This window comes from Xenopus tropicalis, chromosome 9 (assembly GCF_000004195.4).
Source record: "Xenopus tropicalis strain Nigerian chromosome 9, UCB_Xtro_10.0, whole genome shotgun sequence".
Lineage (NCBI taxonomy): Eukaryota > Metazoa > Chordata > Amphibia > Anura > Pipidae > Xenopus > Xenopus tropicalis.
Genome location: NC_030685.2, coordinates 63,756,070 through 63,774,621, shown reverse-complemented (window position 1 = coordinate 63,774,621; position 18,552 = coordinate 63,756,070). Strand labels below are relative to the sequence as shown.

The window sequence follows — 18,552 nt, the reverse complement described above, 5'->3', positions numbered from 1 at the left end:
TTACTGCCAAAGCCGTTAAACATTGTTTTCTAGTACTAAACACTTACACATTTCCATTTATTTTAGTTTATAAAAAAACTTTATCCAAACTAACCATCATAAACTCATATTGATGGCAAAACAACTCTACGGGGTTTATCTAATGTTTAAATGATTTTAAGAAGACTTAAGGTATAGAGATCCAAAAACAGCAAGAATCCTTATCTGAAAAAACCCAGGTCCTGAGCATTCTGGATAAAAGGTCCCATACCTGTACTGGCAAGTGAATATTGTACAGTAATCTCAATATGTTTTTATATGTGCCACTATGCCTATAACTAACACATTCATTTTAAAAGAGTTTAGTGAAACAAATGAGATTAGGTGTTTAGTGCTTATCAGTTTAAGTGTAAAGATTGGATTAAATTAAAAAATAGTTTAAGAAAAAACAACATGAAAAAGATGCACTTTAAATATGACTTGTTACTCCTTGAGAATGAGAATGACACTGTTGCCGGGTCTTCTTTTGAAGTTTTTCAAGAGATCTTTGACTGTATTACCTATGTAAGGATCCAGTACATCAGTGACAGAAACAGGTAGAGGGCCAGCAGTGTTATCCAGTCCACTTCCAAAACAGGTGGCCTGTTGCCTTCTAACTGGGTGTCACAGATAAAGGTGGGGGCTTTGCATACTGAGCCCTGGGAAATGTATTTAGCAGCATCAGTCTCCTGTACCTCCGGAATAATTGGGGTGTGATGATGTGCTGGTTTTTGTAAATCAGATAAAGGATCAGTCCGATGCACTGCTGTCTTTCTGCACCTAAAGTGAAAAGTAGTCAGTAGCATATGATCAGGTAAGTCATTCTTTGGCACATAACCATAAATCAATTATTCCTTTTCAAACAAAATATTCTGTTCTTTTTGGAACAAACTGATTGCTACCCAAACAGATGAGAAATGGAATTGAAGTGACAAACCTGTTTTATTCAGCTGAAATACATCTATGCTTTCATGAATTATAGCAACGATTTGATAGATAGCCCAAAGAAACAGATTATTTCACATAGGCCACATAGGTGAGGTAGCTGCAATAAGCATCTCATCAGACTTAATAGGCTTATCTACTGTAAGCAGCTTGTCCACCCTTGACTCTTTCATCAGCCTAGGGGCCCATGCATTGGAAGCTCCAAACAATATCCTCTTTAATATACACATAATTTGGGAATTTTACATACTATTGGCTGAGGAAAACAATAACCAGTGAGGTAGTGCTCAGCCGAAAGTCCCCACAGCACCCCTTCTCTATAGAAGTGAATTTTTGGTCAACTCAATTGAATTCCTTCAAGTTGTATACTCCTGGGGAAATGGGAATTATCCTAGTGCCATGAATACATCATATCAGCTTCCCTTCTAGTAGATTGTTTCATCAAATTAACTTTAGTATGAAGGAGTATTATATAGGCATCTTTTTATTTTTGTAAGGCTATGTTTACTGGTATGGCAACCAGACAGACGCTTATATTGCAAATTGGGGAGAGCGGCAGAATAGGCAAATCATTCACAAAAAAAGTTGCAGAGAATCCGATCTTCTTTCCCTTCCCCACCTCTTTTCTGTTGTTGCTTGTGTTTTCTTTCACATTTATGTCTCACTGGTCTGTGTTTCTTCACTCTAACCTATGGGTCTAATTAACTCCATTTTACTGGCATCTTACGATTCCATCTTGTGTGTACTAAAATAGGCCCCAGATTAAGTAATGTATATTGTGGCTATTCAGCAAATACAGTCATTATTCAGGTCTTCTCCAAAACCGCCAGCTTGGCAAGAACAAAGAAGAGAATGTTAAAGGTAAAAGAGGGAAAAAAGAGCAAGGACCAAGTACAAAAAGATGTGAAAAGAGAAGGGTTGGTGAGGTGAAGGGAGAAAATATTCTGGACCTTTTCCTTGTGTCCCGGTCTTGTAATGGACCTGTCGCCATTTGAACTTCATTATAAAGTAAACACAAAGACATGCAATATCTTTGCTTGTTTCTTTCTGTTCATTGTTAAATTTCTATTTTCTACTTTACCATAAGAAAATATTAGATGGTTCTTTGATACGTGTTTGTATTTAAAGAGAATTATTGATTGGACACAGTTTAGAATATATCAACTTTTATTACAAACATATGCAACACATCACAGACTAGATATTGCTTCTAGAAGGCTTTATGGAAAAAAAGATCATTTTATTGGATTGGAAAATGACTTGCTAGACTGGCTCATTAATCATGAAAATAACTGGATTTCAGTAGCTCATATGGAATCAACATAAACAGTCTTGGGTGGTAACAGATTGGAGACCTTGTTTGCAGAAAAACTGCATTAATGCTTCAGTAACATAAAGTACTATTCAGAGGCAGAGAAAATAAAAATATGCCCTGGTTGTCAGGCTTCTAGCATATGTATAGATCTGTAGCTATTTACAAGTTTATTTTGGGATCATGCTTAATTTGGTGACATCTAACCCGTGCACAGTGTCCAACTGAGCAACTGCCTTAGACATAAAGAGGAAGAGATTGTAATTAGCTCCATATTATCAGTCTTACAGCTACATATGGAGTTGTGATATTAAGCTTTGGCTGATTTGGGGGAAGGGGGTTCTCTTTTTTATACAGTTATAATTTACTAGTGATACACATGGCTGTGATATGAAAGCATACTCAAAATCAATTCTAAAGGAAATTGGTGGCCATGAAGGGAGTGATAGTTTGATACTATTTGCATTTCTTATTATTTGTGGTTTTTGGAATTTAGCTTTTTGTTTCATCAGTTCTCCAGTTTGGAATTTCAGTACCTATCTGTTTGCTACAGTTTAAATGACCCTAGCAACCAGGCAGTGGTTTGAAAGAGACACTGGAATATGAATAAGAGAGGGCCTTTATAGAAAAATAATGAATTAAAAGTAACAAGTACCAAGTAGAAGACAAAGCGGCTGGGGAAAGGGCCTTCTTACAGCTTATAGAGTAAGCAGACCCCAATGCCCAGGCCCCCCATGACTGCTGGGTCTGCTTTCTTGATAGTTACACACTGACAGTAACAATAACTTTGTAGCCTCACTCAACTAACACTAGCTTACCTTTTCTAATAAAGCATATTTTTACATTTTGGCTTTACATTACTTTTTTATAGGAGTGTTTTATCTCCTTAACAAGCACCTTTGCACTCAAACAGCAGATCTATCTATTTGTCTGGTGTTTTTACAAATGTAATGTATAGAATTTATTTTCTCTGCTTCTGCCAATGCACATTATATTGGCAATAAGTATCTTTTACATTTCAACGTGTAGTTGTGCCACTTTATTGACTGTCTGTAAAGGTCTATCCCCAGAGCAAAGACGTTATTTAAACACAACTCCTAGAGAACCCATTATAAATATATATACTATTCTCTTACTAAAAAAAGTGATACCATCCAAGGGACAGCAATGAGACTGAAACATTGACTGGAACTCGGCCAACAGCACAGATCCCCTGTGACTGAACAAAAAAATTGGCATGCGTATCAATTGTGTAAAATCTGTATTGTGTACAAATTGTGTTTGTCTTGTAGTACAAGGGATGGCACAATTCTTTTCAAGTATACATTTCAGTGTTAACTGTCCATGTGGAATGTTGTGTTAGAAAAGGAAGATAAGTAGGAAATAATAATATGAACTGTGAGGCAGGTAAGTTGAAATTAAATGAGAAATGACCCATGCATTAGAAAAGTACGGAAACAAACAAACAGGTCTCTTTTGTGACCACATTAGTGCACACGAAAGTTAAAGGGCCTCCCTTTACAAATCATTCTATTGCTCTTCATTATAGGCTACCCACCATGTAACAGCAGGTTCTGGGTATCCGGTTACTTCAACTTCCAAAGTCACTGGAGAACCTTCCTTAACAGTGACATTAGGCAGGTGTTTGGAGAAGCCAGGCGTCTGACCTACGAGACTAGCATTGCTTTTAATGGCGTCTTGGGCTGTCACGTGTCTCTGGCAGCTTTTGGCAGGGTCTGATTGAAACATGACACTTGAGAAATCATCTGGGGTTGGATGCAACCTATCTTTGGTTTTAGTAGAGTTATTGGTAACATGCAATTGTTGGGTTTTTTTCGTGCTCTCATAAACAGAATGATGCTGCCAATGGGTTTCATGCATTTCATTCATCATGCTATGGCTGGGTGACGCTTTTGCAGGAGGAGCATTTAGAGAATAGCGCATTTCATTTACTATTGCCGGCTGATGAGCAAAGGGAGATTCTACTTTATATCCAACGCTAGGAGAAGAGAATCTCTCGCTATAATTAGAAGTCTTTTCTTTCTTGCGATTTGATGCGTCAGTATTAGCAACGGGGGTTAAGAGTTCAGACCTGTCCACCATCTTTTTGCCAGTGGCATTGATCTGCATTTGCAAGCTGTAGGAGGTGACATGCAGGCTGTGGGAGCTGAAACAATGCTGCTCGTCCAGCTCTGTCTCTGACTGTGGGAGGTTGGATTCAGGAGTCTCAGCAAGCGGAGGCAAGGAGATGTCATCAGGGGAAATGCATTCATATTCATCACCCGATGCAGCGTCCTCTGCTAGTAATTCAGGCTGCAAATCCGTGTCTGTTAGTGTACTACCGTCTTTGGCCAACGTTGGCAGTTCTGCAGATGGAGGTAGAATTGGTTCTTCTGGAGCATCATCTAACAAAACCGGTGCAACTTTTTGTGGTTCCTAGAAAATAAATAACAATCATTCAAATCCTGTTGTACATGTCCTAGCTTTTAGCTTATGTAGTGGGTATAATATTATGCTTAATTAAGAAAGACCATGGCAACAAGCTAAATCCCTCAGGTAGTCTTGCATTCACATGTTCTGAAGGCAATTGCAACAAGTACAGAAGCCATATCAATCTATGTAAAGTTATGGACACCCATTAGTCTTCCTGTAACTATTTGTTCAGTTGTTCCATTCCTTGAATAGGTGGTGAAGTCAATGATCTGTGCTCTCTGAGCAGTTTTAGGATTCCCTCTATATATGTGTTGCTTACATCAGCAACTAGGGTGGGAGTTACAGACATTTACTGTTCACAGCTGCATAGGAAACATACAGTCATGCCCTAGCCCTCAACTCCATGTCCACTCCTTTTTACAGTATGCCTATCCATTAGAGAAAGAACGATGGGGAAATCAGAAATACTTTTCCCACCATCAGTTATTCAATTCATTACTTCCCCCCCAAAAAATCTAAAAATGTTATCTAGTATTTCAGAGTTTTGGAAAAACAGACATATACACTTTATATTAGGAATTCATACAATACCTCCAACTTCTCTTCCAGTTCCTTTAAATAAATACATAGTTCATTCACAGAATGGAGCGCTTCTTTGTGTTTTACTATCATCTTCTCGATATATTTCATCCCATCATCTGGCCCTGCAGATATATGGAGAAAAAGGCATGACATATATAAAGAGCATGCCTTTGTTCAATGTAGTGGGCAGGTTTAGAGAAGTCATAACAAAAAAGCAGGCCTGGACTGGGATGCAAAATAGGCCCTGGCAACTTAAATACACAGAGGCCCCCAAACAGCCCCCCTCCAGTCTAATAAATAGTGACTGTCAATGGCACCTTACAGCAGCCCCTCTGGCATTCACCAGACTCCACAGACTGCCAATCCGGGCCTGTTACCAAGAGATGAACCCTATAATCTCATCACAAAAAATCATATTAAATGGTTGGACATAACATGGGTTCTTCAGAGGAGGATCACTGGGTATGTGCTTGTGTTATTACTTATTTATATAGCACCAAAATATTCTGCACTGCTTTACAGAGATTACACTTCATTCATATCAGTCCCTAACCCTGGGATCTAAGGTCCTAATTACTTTCTCATTGTGGAGGCATCCCACACAAACACTGGGATACCATGTACCATAGCTGTTATCAAACATAAAACCCAGGACTGCAAAGCGGAAAATCTAACCAGTGCCACCACCATGCTGCCCTCTTCTACGTCTGTTAATCCTACCTATGGAATTAACGGGCCTTGTTTAGTGTAATTCATACACTAGCTTCCTCTATACTGTTCTAACAAGCACTATATTAACATGATACAAATTTGTTAACCTACTAAAAACCTGTTACACATGCAGGGTCGTGATAAAATGGTACCGTTGTGTTCCTAAGATTACCCTTTCTTAGAAGTAGATAGTTGGAGTCAACTGCCTGAACACTATGAGAATTGAGTATAGTAGTGTTCATGGTACTTAGAACTATGAAAGCTAGATAACTGATTATTCAAGTTGCTTGTATGGCCCCAGCCTAAGTTTAGTACCAACTAGATATGACTATTCATTCCTTGAAAAGTTCTGTTTAGTGCCAGTGCCATATAAACAAACGATGATAAAGATGGAGAATAACCTTACCATAGACAAGTCTTGCAATTCTGCTCATTTGTTCTATTCTTTCCTCTTGCTGTGGGACAGTGGGTTGCACAAACTTGTTGAACTGCTTTAGAAGTATCTCTATGGATTCCTTTGTTTTGCATTCAGCTGAATAGCGGCCCACTCTCACAACCGTGGCACAGGCTTCTTCACACCAGAACTGGCACTGTCATTAGGAGAATGGAGGAAGTCATGTGTAAGACTGTGCTTATTGTTAAACAAGGCTGTTCCAATTTTTCCTGTCATTTTATTGTTTTTATTGCTGCACTGTTGGAGTTTATTTGTTTTTATTTCTTTTTTTTCCCTCTTTGTGCATATTTACCGGCAATCCTTCTTTTCAAGTCCCCTAAGCCTCACCAACAATTCATCTGTTTTGTATGTGCCAGTATGTTGGGCAGAGCTGATTGGCTAATGCATTGCTTACATAGTAATGAAACATGTCACATCCCTTGTCACCACTGTAAGGATTCCCTACCCCTATGCCATCTTAGTGTTATCCCTAATTGCTAGTGATATATGTATATCAGGGGCAGGTACTATATTCAATGTACATTTATATGCCAACAAACTACTCTTCGTATAGGCCCTATAGAATCAGCACATGGTGCATCCAGTGGAAACCCATCAGATTTCAACCGCAGGCAGAATTGCTGTGGGCATGGACCTTAAATAGTATTCCACTGCAGCCAGTCACTGTACCTTAGTTAGTAACTTTAGTCCAAGAATACCAAAGACATTCTAGAGGTATACAAATGGATGTTCATACCATAATTTGACAGGGTGTCCCAGTCTGACGCAAACTGTATTAAATGTGAAAGACTATATATTAACACAGTTATAGATTTCCACAGAGATTTCACCAATAAACGAGAAGATACACTAAAGGAGTTATGTAATAAAAGGCACTAGGTTTGCCCAGTAGCATTAACCCATAGCAAGTAGAATTTACTGGTTACATGTGTAAAAGCAAACATTTTATTGGTTGCTGAAGGTTACTGGGCAAACTTTATTTACATTTGGGGGCAAGAATGGCAATATATATATTGATATGTGCTTTATCACAAATATGTTGCTTGGTAAACCAGAGCAAGCAATCCTCTATCCAAAAAAATTGGCCAATGAAGGGGACTTTTCACTAGTGTGCAGTTAAGCTTTCCTCATCAGAAAAACGATGTATTTATTTTTGATATGAAAGCAAATATGCAGATAAAAAAAAGGTTTGCCTAATATCCTATTGTATGCCAGCATGCTTGACTACACATTTATTTGGGAATAAAGTGAGTATACCCAATAATGTGCCCTGTGTGCTACACTATGGGTACAGCAGCCAAATCACAGACTAGTATATTATGTAGGGGGGTGTGGGGTGGGGAGATGGATCAGTTTGTTCTTCATAGAAACAACATGTACTAAACTCAACTAATCAGCATGGCAACAGCTGTCTCAGGAGCTGAGAAGATGACAGTGACCCACGGAAGAAAGAGCCAAAAGCAAGTTAACTGCCAGGTTCTCAGTTGGATATCCAACATGTACAGGGAGAACCCAGTTAAAAGATATTTAATGGCCCTTTGGATATCCAACATGTACAGGGAGAACCCAGTTAAAAGATATTTAATGGCCTTTTTGGAAAACCAACTTGAAATCTGTATTTATGGTGTCCCCCCAGCAAAAAAAATGGAAGCATTTGAATTAACAGCTTATAAAATGCAATGCAGGATAAAAAAAAAAAACATTTCAAAGATGTAAGTTTTTGGGGCACAAAATATAAGAATCTCTGGCTCCAGTGATCCCAATAAATGAGCATGACGTGCAGTGAATGGCATTAGCTTAGAGATATACTGACACCAGAAATGAAACCTTTTTTTTACATCTATTATAACATAATAGAAAAATATAATTTTGCCCTTAAAGCACTTGCCTGATGCTTTTATATTCCGTATCTGATCCCCTTGTTACTCTATGAGGGGCGGCCATATTCCATTAGCATTAGAAGCTATAACCGACAGGCTGATAAGGGACAGTCAGGTTGGCAAAACAGTCAGCTTTAGGGACTTCAAGTAACAGACAATCAACATGACCTATAGGGAACTTTTTATGCACATTCATATTTTGAAGAGTAGTTTTGTAGTGTCAGTATCACTTTAAGGAGTGGTTTTCCCATGGCAAAGAAATGCCAAGTGGAAGTTGCCTGAAATAGGGGCAAGTCACATGACTGAATTTGATCGATCATGCTCACAGCAGGATCTAGCTTACTGAGCTTACAGATTCTCACCAATTGCTGGAAAGCCAAAGGCAGCTGAAAGGGGAAGTATTACTCCATATAGCATTTTTTCCCCAGAGATTATTTAGAGCTTCTTAGGTGCCTGCAATATATGACCCTTTCAAAAGATAAAGCAGTCTCATAGTACAGTTGCTTTGTCTCTTACAGTAACTCGCAATGCCACTTCGTAACAGCATTCAGAAATAAATCTTTCTTTGGGCTCCATCAAAACAGTTATGAGCTATAAATTGTATGGAAAATCACCACTCTCATTTGCAGGAGGCTTGCACACCAGACGAAAATATGAAAAACCTTTATTCCATTTAGAACATTAAAAGAACACCTGACACGTTTCGTCCACAAAGGACAAGCCTATGATTAAATCCATTGTGAATGACACGCACCTTTGGCATAAATATAGCCGAATATACCCCATTAGTATGCAATGCTCGTTCTTCTTCAGGGCTCAAAGTCGTGGAAAGCATATTCCAGCAAATAGAAACATTGGTCAAAGTGATGATAAAAGTATGAAAAAAATTGAGCTGCTGGGAATCCACCAGAACCTCCCAGTCTAAATGAAATCAACTAACGTCTCCTTGAAATTCTGATCAAAATTTTCAGGGATAAATAAATACATGGCCATGATGCAATGATCGGATTGAGAAAAATGAACTGAATCAAAGGGCTCTTCCCAGGAGATTGCACACGTGGCTGCCCTCAGATGCTGTTTATCCCTTTAATATCTAGGGTATTCACACCAGCTGGTCTAGGACACTTCTGTAAAGCTAGGCTGCAGTACAGAACATTTTTCCCCTTGCTTTTCAGCAATGTAATGTAATGCAATGTAATGTACAAAGCTTCAGTTATTTTTTACTGAGCTTTAACAATGCAAGCATATGGTGGTAGAACTCCCCAGCAACACTGAGTTCTAACACCCCTCCTAATGATAGTTAACATGGTGTTTGGTGGGTCAAAGCAGCTGAACACATTCTGCTGAATTGCATTAACATATTAACTCCTGGCTGTCAGGAAACATAAGGCGATAAAGGTTCAAAATGAAGGCTCAGATCAGTTTCTTTAGGGATTTACTGTGTCACTGAGTGAAACTGTGGCGTTTTTGTGGTTTTGCTTTGGGGTTATTATAACTTCTTACTATATTGCACATTAATTATATATTGATTATATTATACATCTAGCTCTACATCTGCTGCTGAATTATAATTCTCATTATCTGTGTCTGAAAAATCAGCTCATTTTGTCATGTTAGGATCCCTTTACCTCTTCCATAATATGATGGAGGTCTTCAGCCATTTCAAGATTCTGTTTGTATTCCTCTATAACAATGCTAAAGTCATGTACTTGTTTCTGAAAATCTCCCATTGCTTCCTGGACAGCATCCGCCCCATTAGCTTGTGGGGTCACTGTAGGTACAGGCATCTTCTTTCCTAAATTATCCACTTTTTTTCTAAGGGCCTGGAAGAAGGAAATGCTGTTACATACAATACATAATCTTGTACAAATTCTATTTGCATAGACACAATGACTGGGTAATATCGTCTCTGCCCACCAGTGTCAGACTGGCCCACCAGGATACCAGGAAAGCTCCTGGTGGGCCCAGGTGTCAGTGGGCCCTCTTGCTTTTAACTATTTGTCCAATTGTATGATCTTTCCCTATTTCTGTATGGAAAAAGAAATGGAAGGAAAGAGAAAAGAGACTTGGATAATAAAGAGGTTGAGAGAGGAGAGAAGGAATAATAGTTTAGAAAGTGTGACTATGGTCCAAAGTTTTCTGGTGGGCCCCTGGCATCTCCGTCCGACACTGCTGCCCACCAAGACTAACCAGTCCCTTTAAAGGAACACGTTGAAAGTCTAGGCCACAATGATAAGGAACAGAAAATGCAATCTTAAACACAGTGGCAAATAAATTTGTAATATGCTTAGAAAAACACTGGATGCTCCACAGCAGTAAATTGGCCACCCACCATGCCTGCCAACCATTGCCACCACGCTCAGACAGATAGGTAAAATCAAGCGAAGCCTTACATTGAACCCTTACATTAATTGACCTTTACCCAATATGGTATTAACACAACTCTCAACACGAGAATACTGACACCTTCCAAGCATCCGCACTAATCTCCAACTGTGGCAAAAGAAGTATACCATCTCCGGAACATGAACCCCAAACCCTGACTCACTAAGCTGTAAATACAATACAGGATGAAAGGAAGCTGCTTCATACATTGCCAAAATGAAAAAGGACTGCTACCCCAATTATTTTATTTATTTTCCTTTCCCAGCCAACATGTCAACTTCTGGTATGATGTAGACATTCAAAACACTGGAAGATAAATAAGATGAATAGAAAGAAAAGTAATAAAAAGTAACAACAGCAACTCATTTGCAGCCTTACAGAGCTATAGTTTTTTGCTGCTGGGGTTATTAATAGTGATGAGCGAAATGTTTCGCCAGGCATGGATTCACGGAAAAATTCGCCGCACGTCCCAAAATTGTCGCCGGCATCAAAAAAGAATAGTCGCGGGCGTCAAAAGAATAGCCGTGCGACAAAATAATAGCCGCAGGCGACAAAATAATAGCCGGGCAACAAAATAATAGCCGCAGGCGACAAAATAATAGCCGCGGGCGACAAAATAATAGCATTTCGCGGATCTTTTGAAAGATTCGCAAATTTTTCGCCGAAGCGAAACGGAACAGATTCGCTCATCACTAGTTATTAACCCCTATTTGAAAGCTGGAAAGAAGTATAAGGAAGACTGAGACTGAGATTGACACAAGCCAATGGTTACATATACACAGAGGAGCACAGTAGAAAGTTGTATTCAGAATAGTCTGTTTACTTGAAACATGCTGTGTTAGGCTGATGGCAGACGTGGCGTAGGGCATATATTTTCAGCAAGCGGAAAAAATGCTTGCCGAAAATACGCCCCACTACTGTAAAAATTGGCTACCTTGTGCCTGCCCCTGAATGAATGCGTCTTATGCGTCTTTCGGCTACATGTGCCTACACCCAAGCATATTTCATTCATTCGGGGGCAGGCACAAGGTAGCCAATTTTTACAGTAGTGGGCGTATTTTCGGCAAGCGTTTTTTTCGCTTGCCGAAAATATCCGCCCTATGCCACATCTGCCATCAGCCTTAATAGACCACTAGTCCTGATATTTCCTGTCTTCTCAGATTACTATTTTCTTCAGTAAAGCAATAAAAGACTCCAGCCTGCTACCTTCTAGCTATTGTTGAACTACACGTCCCACAGGCCTCAGTAGTAAAAAGCCTGTTGAGAGATGAGACTTCGGTTTTAGCTCAGTACAGTTGGCATCCCTTCTAAATATAAAATAATATCTTAAAAATTCTATTCTTGGTTGAGCAAGTGAACAGACTGTACCTCTCATGGAAATGTGATCCCACTACAGATCATACCATAAACTGGGGGCAGCTTCATATAGTACAGCAGGGCATTACAACATTAGTTCATATTGGTGTCTGGGGATGCGCTATGACATCAAACGGACTTACCTGCATTCTTTCTGCATACATCTCAACTTGCTGGATTTGGTTCTTAATAACTTTCAGATTTCGACCTTTCTCAGCTTTCTTTGTGTAGTTGAATTTTAAATTATTGAATTTTTTCTTCAGATCTTTAAATGACTCTTTTAGCTGAAAAATAATAGACATATACACAATATAAAACGTTTTGCTCCATGATGCATTGACTTTATTTGCTTGTGCTTCAGGCACAGTCACATTTAGGCACATCTCTGCCAGCAAAATAATGTCCATCAAAGCCACACCCCCATGTACAATGGTATTTAGGGTAATGGCTTATGGGGCATTTTCTCCACTGGTGTATTTAAGCCATTAAAGAACTATTAAAGGACTATTGCTCTGCATCCCTAAATATCATCCTTAAAGGGGTAGTTCATTTATTTTTAACCTTTTGGATAATGTATGCATTGATTTTTTGAGGCAATTTGCAATTGATCTTAATTTTGAAATTTTTGTCATTTATTATCTTTTTGTTTAGAAGATCTCCATTTTAGCATTTCATCAGCTATCTGGTTGCTAGAATGTTATTTACTCTTATGTATTAACAACCAGGCAGTGGTTTAAATGAGAGACAGGAATATGGGAAGAAGAGGCCTGAATATTCTGTAAATAAAAGTAATAAAAAGTAACAATAACAATACATTTGTTGCTCTAACAGAGCAATAGTATTTTGGTTGCCGGGGTGAATCACCCCAATTTCAAAGTCTGTAAAGGGCAGAAGAGGAAGGAAAATAGGTAAAAAACTATAAAATATAAATAAAGAAAACCAATTGCAACGTTGCTGGGCATAGGACATTCTATAACACACTTAAAATTGACTAAAAGGTGAACAACCCCTTCTAAAATACATTAAAATACAAAGTTCTCACAGAGCTCTCTACCCATGCATACTGGGCTCCTGATTTCTATTAAAAACACAACAGCAGCAAAGTCTGTTTTGCAGAGATAGTAAGATTTTTGGACTGGAGGGCAACATTCATCTCTCATCTTTAGATTCAATTCTGGATTTTTCCATAGAGAAATAATGAATGAGACTGAAATGTAATCTGTGTTTTACCCCTGTAACCTGAACTCCTGTAACCTGAACCTGCTTTTGTACAGTACAGTTCTGGACCCGTTATCCAGAATGCTCAGGACCAAGGGTATTCCAGATAAGGGGTCCTTCTGTAATTTGGATTTTTATACCTTAAGTCTACTAAAAAATCAATAAAACATTAATTAATCTCACTAGGATTGTTTTCCATCCAATAAGGATTAATTATATCTTAGTTGGGATCAAGTACAAGGTACTGTTTTATTATTACAGAGAAAAAGGAAATCAATTTTAAAAATCTGAATTACAGGTATAGGACCCATTATCCAGAATGCTCGGGACCAAGGGTATTCCGGATAAGGGGTCTTTCCGTAATTTGGATCTCCATACCTTAAGTCTACTAAAAAAATCAATAGACCATTAATTAAACCAATAGGATTGTTTAGCCTCCAATAAGGATTATTTATATCTTAGTTGAGATCAATTACAATGTACTGTTTTATTATTACAGAAAATTCTAAATTATTTGATTAAAATGGAGTCTATGGGAGACAGGCTTTCCGTAATTCGGAGCTTTCTGGATAATGGGTTTCTGGATAAGGGATCCCATACCTGTATTTGATTAAAATGAAGTCTCTGGGAGACAGCCTTTCTATAATTCGGAGCTTTTTTGTATAACGGGTTTCCAGGTAACGGATCCCATACCTGTATATAATAATATACCCTGTGAAATGCACAATACAGTGCTAATATTGGGAAAGACTACTGAAAGTTCTAAATTCATATCAAGGTTTCCTGCAGGACATCAATTCTAACACAGGTTTTATAATTTATGACAAATCAGTCTAACAGACCTACCAAGTCCAATATCTAAGTACAAGTAGTCAATATTGATCAATACTGATTAAACAGTAGAACATCGGATGCCCTTTGCTAGGTAATCATTCTGAATTAGACAATTTAAGAATGATATATTAGGTATCTTTCAACTTTGAATGGATTACTTATATTTGATACATCTGCTATAGTTATGAGTGAATCTGTCCCATTTTGCTTGCCCTAAGGTTCGCAAAACGACAAAAAAAAATGCGAAACTGTGAGAAATCTGTGAAACGCATTTGTTGTGCAACTATTTTGTCGCCCTCAACTTTTTTTTGTCGCCCGCATCTTTTTTTTCACCGTGTCTTTTTTTGACACTACCGCACTTATTTTGCCACAACTGCAGCCATTAGGACGCGTCTGCGACTTTTTTTGACGCGCAACAATTTTTTTGTGGCAGATTTCCACGGAAGATTCGTGAAAATATTTGACAATGGCCAAATGCAGAAATTCACTGTAAATCCATGCCAGGCAAAAAAATTTGGCAGCTTATTGGGCCGTGTAGGGTCAGAAACGAGGGCCATGCCCAACCGCTATCTGGTCTGGAATTGGGCAGATATCGATTGGGCAAGTTAAAAGATTCAGTTGGATCGGGGACCGCATTGGCTCATTAATGCAGTCCCCAAACCGACTGTGCCATTGCCGCCGTTAGCAGTTTGTGGCTTTACATAAGATCTGCTGATTTCTCTCAAGGCTGGTGCCGGGCTAATTTTGTCTGCAGCTCCCTATATAAGAATGCTGAGCATGCCCTGGCTTTCGTAACATTTAGCAGACCACCTTAAAATCTAATCTCTAGCTTTCCGTATAGACAACAATGTAGAAAACTGCAGTGGCATTTGTAGATAGGTTTTAAACCTAAATTGAATTTAGCTAATACTATACCTTGCACAGAAGATAAATCATAAAATCTAGATATCAGATGGAGATCAAAACTGAAAGGAGATTGACCAATTCAATGGCATTATTGCAGTAACAATCATTACCATCATTCTGGACATAAGACAACTTAATGAAAGGTCTATTAGAATTCTAACAAATACTGTTTTTATTTTTACTAATAAATAAAAACTAGTATTAACCAACAGTTTGTCAGTGTTGTTTCTGCCTTTGCTAAAATATGAGTTTTTTCCCCAGCTCATTTATATAGATCAAGGCTTATTTGCTGCTGATATAATAAGGGTGAGTAGGTCCTGCCTTTCGTAACTTAACAGAACACCAATCTCCAGATTACGTTCCAGATAGAATACAACAGAGAAACAAGAATCAGAATCTGTAAAGAGGTTACCCCCCTCCGATAGAATTTGACTGTGTTTGGTGCAGAACATAAATAATTGTATCTGGACCTAATGGCCGTCAGAAGGAAATGGCAATTGAAAGCCAATTAAATTTAGCCTCATGTTACATCTCAAAAGTGTCGGAGTCGTCACATTTACTCCTTTACTGCTTTTTCCCAGTTTCCAATGATGTTAGACAATCTGATTGATACTGTATATCAGTGAGCACCTCCCCCATGCTTTTTTACTCCACCAGCAGTACTGAGCACTTGGGGGCAGTTAAATCTGATAGCCCACCCAGTTGGCAGACTGGATTTGGGGTGGCATACCACCACTACAATCCTAGACCCAGGCCTTCCCACAGATTTGGGCCTGCTAGGAGTTTTAATTCTTTCATTTTGGTAATTTTCCAGATCTGATTTCTCTGATATTTTGGACAAATTTGTAGTGGTACTGATTGAGCAGAATTTTTTAACCAGGCATGGATTCGCTGCCAAATTCCACATTTCACCATTGGCAAATTTTTTGTCAAAATGGGCACAAAAATTTGCCGCAACAAAAATTCACAGAGTGAGAAAAAAGTTGAGGCTGCATCAAATAAATTGCAGTTGCGTCACTAATTTTTGAGCAGTTTTGCGAATTTTCTGGCTAAGCGAAATGAGACAGAGCTTTCACGTAGAACTGAAAAGGACATAATCTAATTATACAGAAGGCTGCTCCCTAACTTATTCTGGCCTGTAACGGCTTATATAAGAAGACTGAGAGGGCACTATTTTACGCAGTGTGTGTGATGGACCACCTCAACTTAGAAACAGCAGCTTGCATAATGTGGTTTTGCTAAAGAAACAAATATCCCGGCAGAGAAAGAAATGGTGTTGTCTGTCAATTTGCTTTGCTTAGCACGATCCCCTTCATGTTGTTTTTGTGCTGTTATAGCCTACAGTGCAGAGCACATGGGAAAGACAGGCCACGTTCTGTAATGCGCCTGGGGATTCTCAGTTTGATGCCGGATGGAGGGCAGCAGCTGCAAACCTTTTGACACATAAGCCTTCTTTACTGAGACTAGATCTGATTACACAGTTTTGTAACTGGCCAACTGTCCTTATTAATCATCTCTGGATACGATCTGAAATCGTGTCTGTATTATAGGTGTATATAAAGGGTAAATAGACTTTTTTTTATAATAATACAGGGTTCATTTAGTAAAGGTGGCAAAGTGCCTAAATATCATTTATCTGTTAATGATTAAGTATTTATTCTGAAGGTCAAGTTTTTCTTTAAGAAGAGAATGCTCTTTAAGGGCTCTGGCAGACGGGGAGACTAGTCGCCCGAGACAAATCTACCTTCTTCTCAAGGCAAGCGGTGCCGCTTATGCCATCTTACCGGCGATTTACATGTTTGCCGGTGGGATGGCATTTCAGGGAGATTAGTCGCCCGCGACAAGGGAGATGTGTCGCGGGCGACTAATCTCCCCGTGTGCCAGAGCCCTAAGGTTGATTCTTAAAGAGCATTCTCTGCTTTTGGGATTTCTATACATGAGTATTATCAAACAGCTACACAAAGTTGTAAAAAAAATAAAAAAATATTGCGGCCATTAGCATTTAACCCTTGGTTTATTTGAACCAAATTTTACGCATGGGACTAAACATTTTGTTTGCCTGGGACATATTACCAAGCTGACTGCACTTCCAAATAGTTGACGTGATTTCATCTCTTTAAAATAGGTGGAGATTAACTGTGAAAAAAGAACCACAGAAGGTCTTTGGATAAACAAGCTGCAAAATTTGGCTCCTCAAACCAGCAGTGTCAAGCTAAAGCCCCACAAAGCCCCCTCTGAAACCCTCCTCCCATACTAACTAGTATGGTTCCCTTTCAATTTCATTATGTTGCCCCCAGTATTTTGTAATACAAATTGTAGATTCCATTTATATTATATTTCTGAATGTATTTATAAAGCAGAATGTTTTTATTGGTTCTAATATAATAACTGATGCAGTTCGTAGTTGTTAGGGTACAGAAATAAGTAAATTGGTTTGTCCAGATGTTCATGGATATCTATGGTATGTTCAGGTTTTTGTGCACATTTATATACATCTTCACCCATATAAATCTATATCAACTGAAAAAAAGTATAACTTTACTGTTAGTGGCCTGGGTCCAGCTTAAAGGGGTTATAATAGCCTTTTACAATTATTGCTTAGGAACAAATAGGGATTTTTCAAATGCAGAATTAATTGGACCTGGCTGAATCTGTTCACAAAAGATTTGGCCAAATATGTCTGGAAACAAAAATATAATTTATCCCATATTTAAAATCACATGGCATTAAAATCTTATTTGGTCCAGCTGAACAAATCTCAATCCTACAAAAAGTGCTGGGATTTGGCCAAATCTGAAAAATGAAATCCTGGGTTCATTGCATTTCTGGTTATTTTGAGCAGCTATCACAAGAAAAACTGATCAGTCATTCACAAACAAGTAAACATACCTCATTTATATCTTCTATAGTTGTGCCAAAATCTAAATGACTTAGTAGCTGCTTCTCTTGTTTGTCCACAGTGGAATTCCAGCATGCATTGTCACGTTCCATTTTAGCAATCTGCTCCTGAAGTTCCATGACTGGAATGGTGATGTGCTTCTACATGAGGAGAGCAAGAAGAAGCATTAATATGCAGACACTAAAATGTAAATGGCTAAGGGGCCGATTGACTAAAGGGCGATAAAACAAGCGCTATTTATAGGATAAGCGTCATAATTAAGATGCTCTTTGCGTTATTTAACTCGCGATGAGCGTTTTTCTTGCGTTATTTCCCACTGCGTGCATTATTTCCTGCCGAGTGCGTTATTTCCCGCTGCACGCGATAGATTTCGCCGTGTGCTATATTAGCGCATGATTTCACACACATAACCATTGCCATTTCCCTGAAAACTGGAGGATGCATGACTCTAGGGCCAACACAGACTTGAAAAAAATCCCACTGCAAAGTCCATGTTGTGTTGCCAAAAGCTCAAGAACCGCCTGCCCCAATTAGGTGTTAATATTCGCACAGAGTAATGCGATATTAAGCGCATTTAACTCTTCTTATGTGTTTGTGAATCATGCGTTAGTATTATTTC

The 18,552-nt window shown here is 38.6% G+C and overlaps 1 protein-coding gene across 1 annotated transcript in view; it reads right to left on the bottom strand.

Moving 5' to 3' along the window:
• Positions 1 to 201: 201 nt before the first annotated feature.
• ccdc141 (coiled-coil domain containing 141) overlaps positions 202 to 18,552 on the bottom strand; it is a 93,840-nt gene continuing 75,489 nt past the window's right edge. The window contains exons 17-23 of the mRNA XM_002935686.5: positions 17,924 to 18,073; positions 12,220 to 12,360; positions 9,964 to 10,158; positions 6,408 to 6,591; positions 5,300 to 5,412; positions 3,834 to 4,711; positions 202 to 798 (exon numbers count right to left, since the gene is read on the bottom strand). Coding sequence (XP_002935732.3) covers positions 540 to 798; positions 3,834 to 4,711; positions 5,300 to 5,412; positions 6,408 to 6,591; positions 9,964 to 10,158; positions 12,220 to 12,360; positions 17,924 to 18,073 — 1,920 coding nt within the window. The 3' untranslated portion in view covers positions 202 to 539. The remainder of the gene's footprint in view (positions 799 to 3,833; positions 4,712 to 5,299; positions 5,413 to 6,407; positions 6,592 to 9,963; positions 10,159 to 12,219; positions 12,361 to 17,923; positions 18,074 to 18,552) is intronic.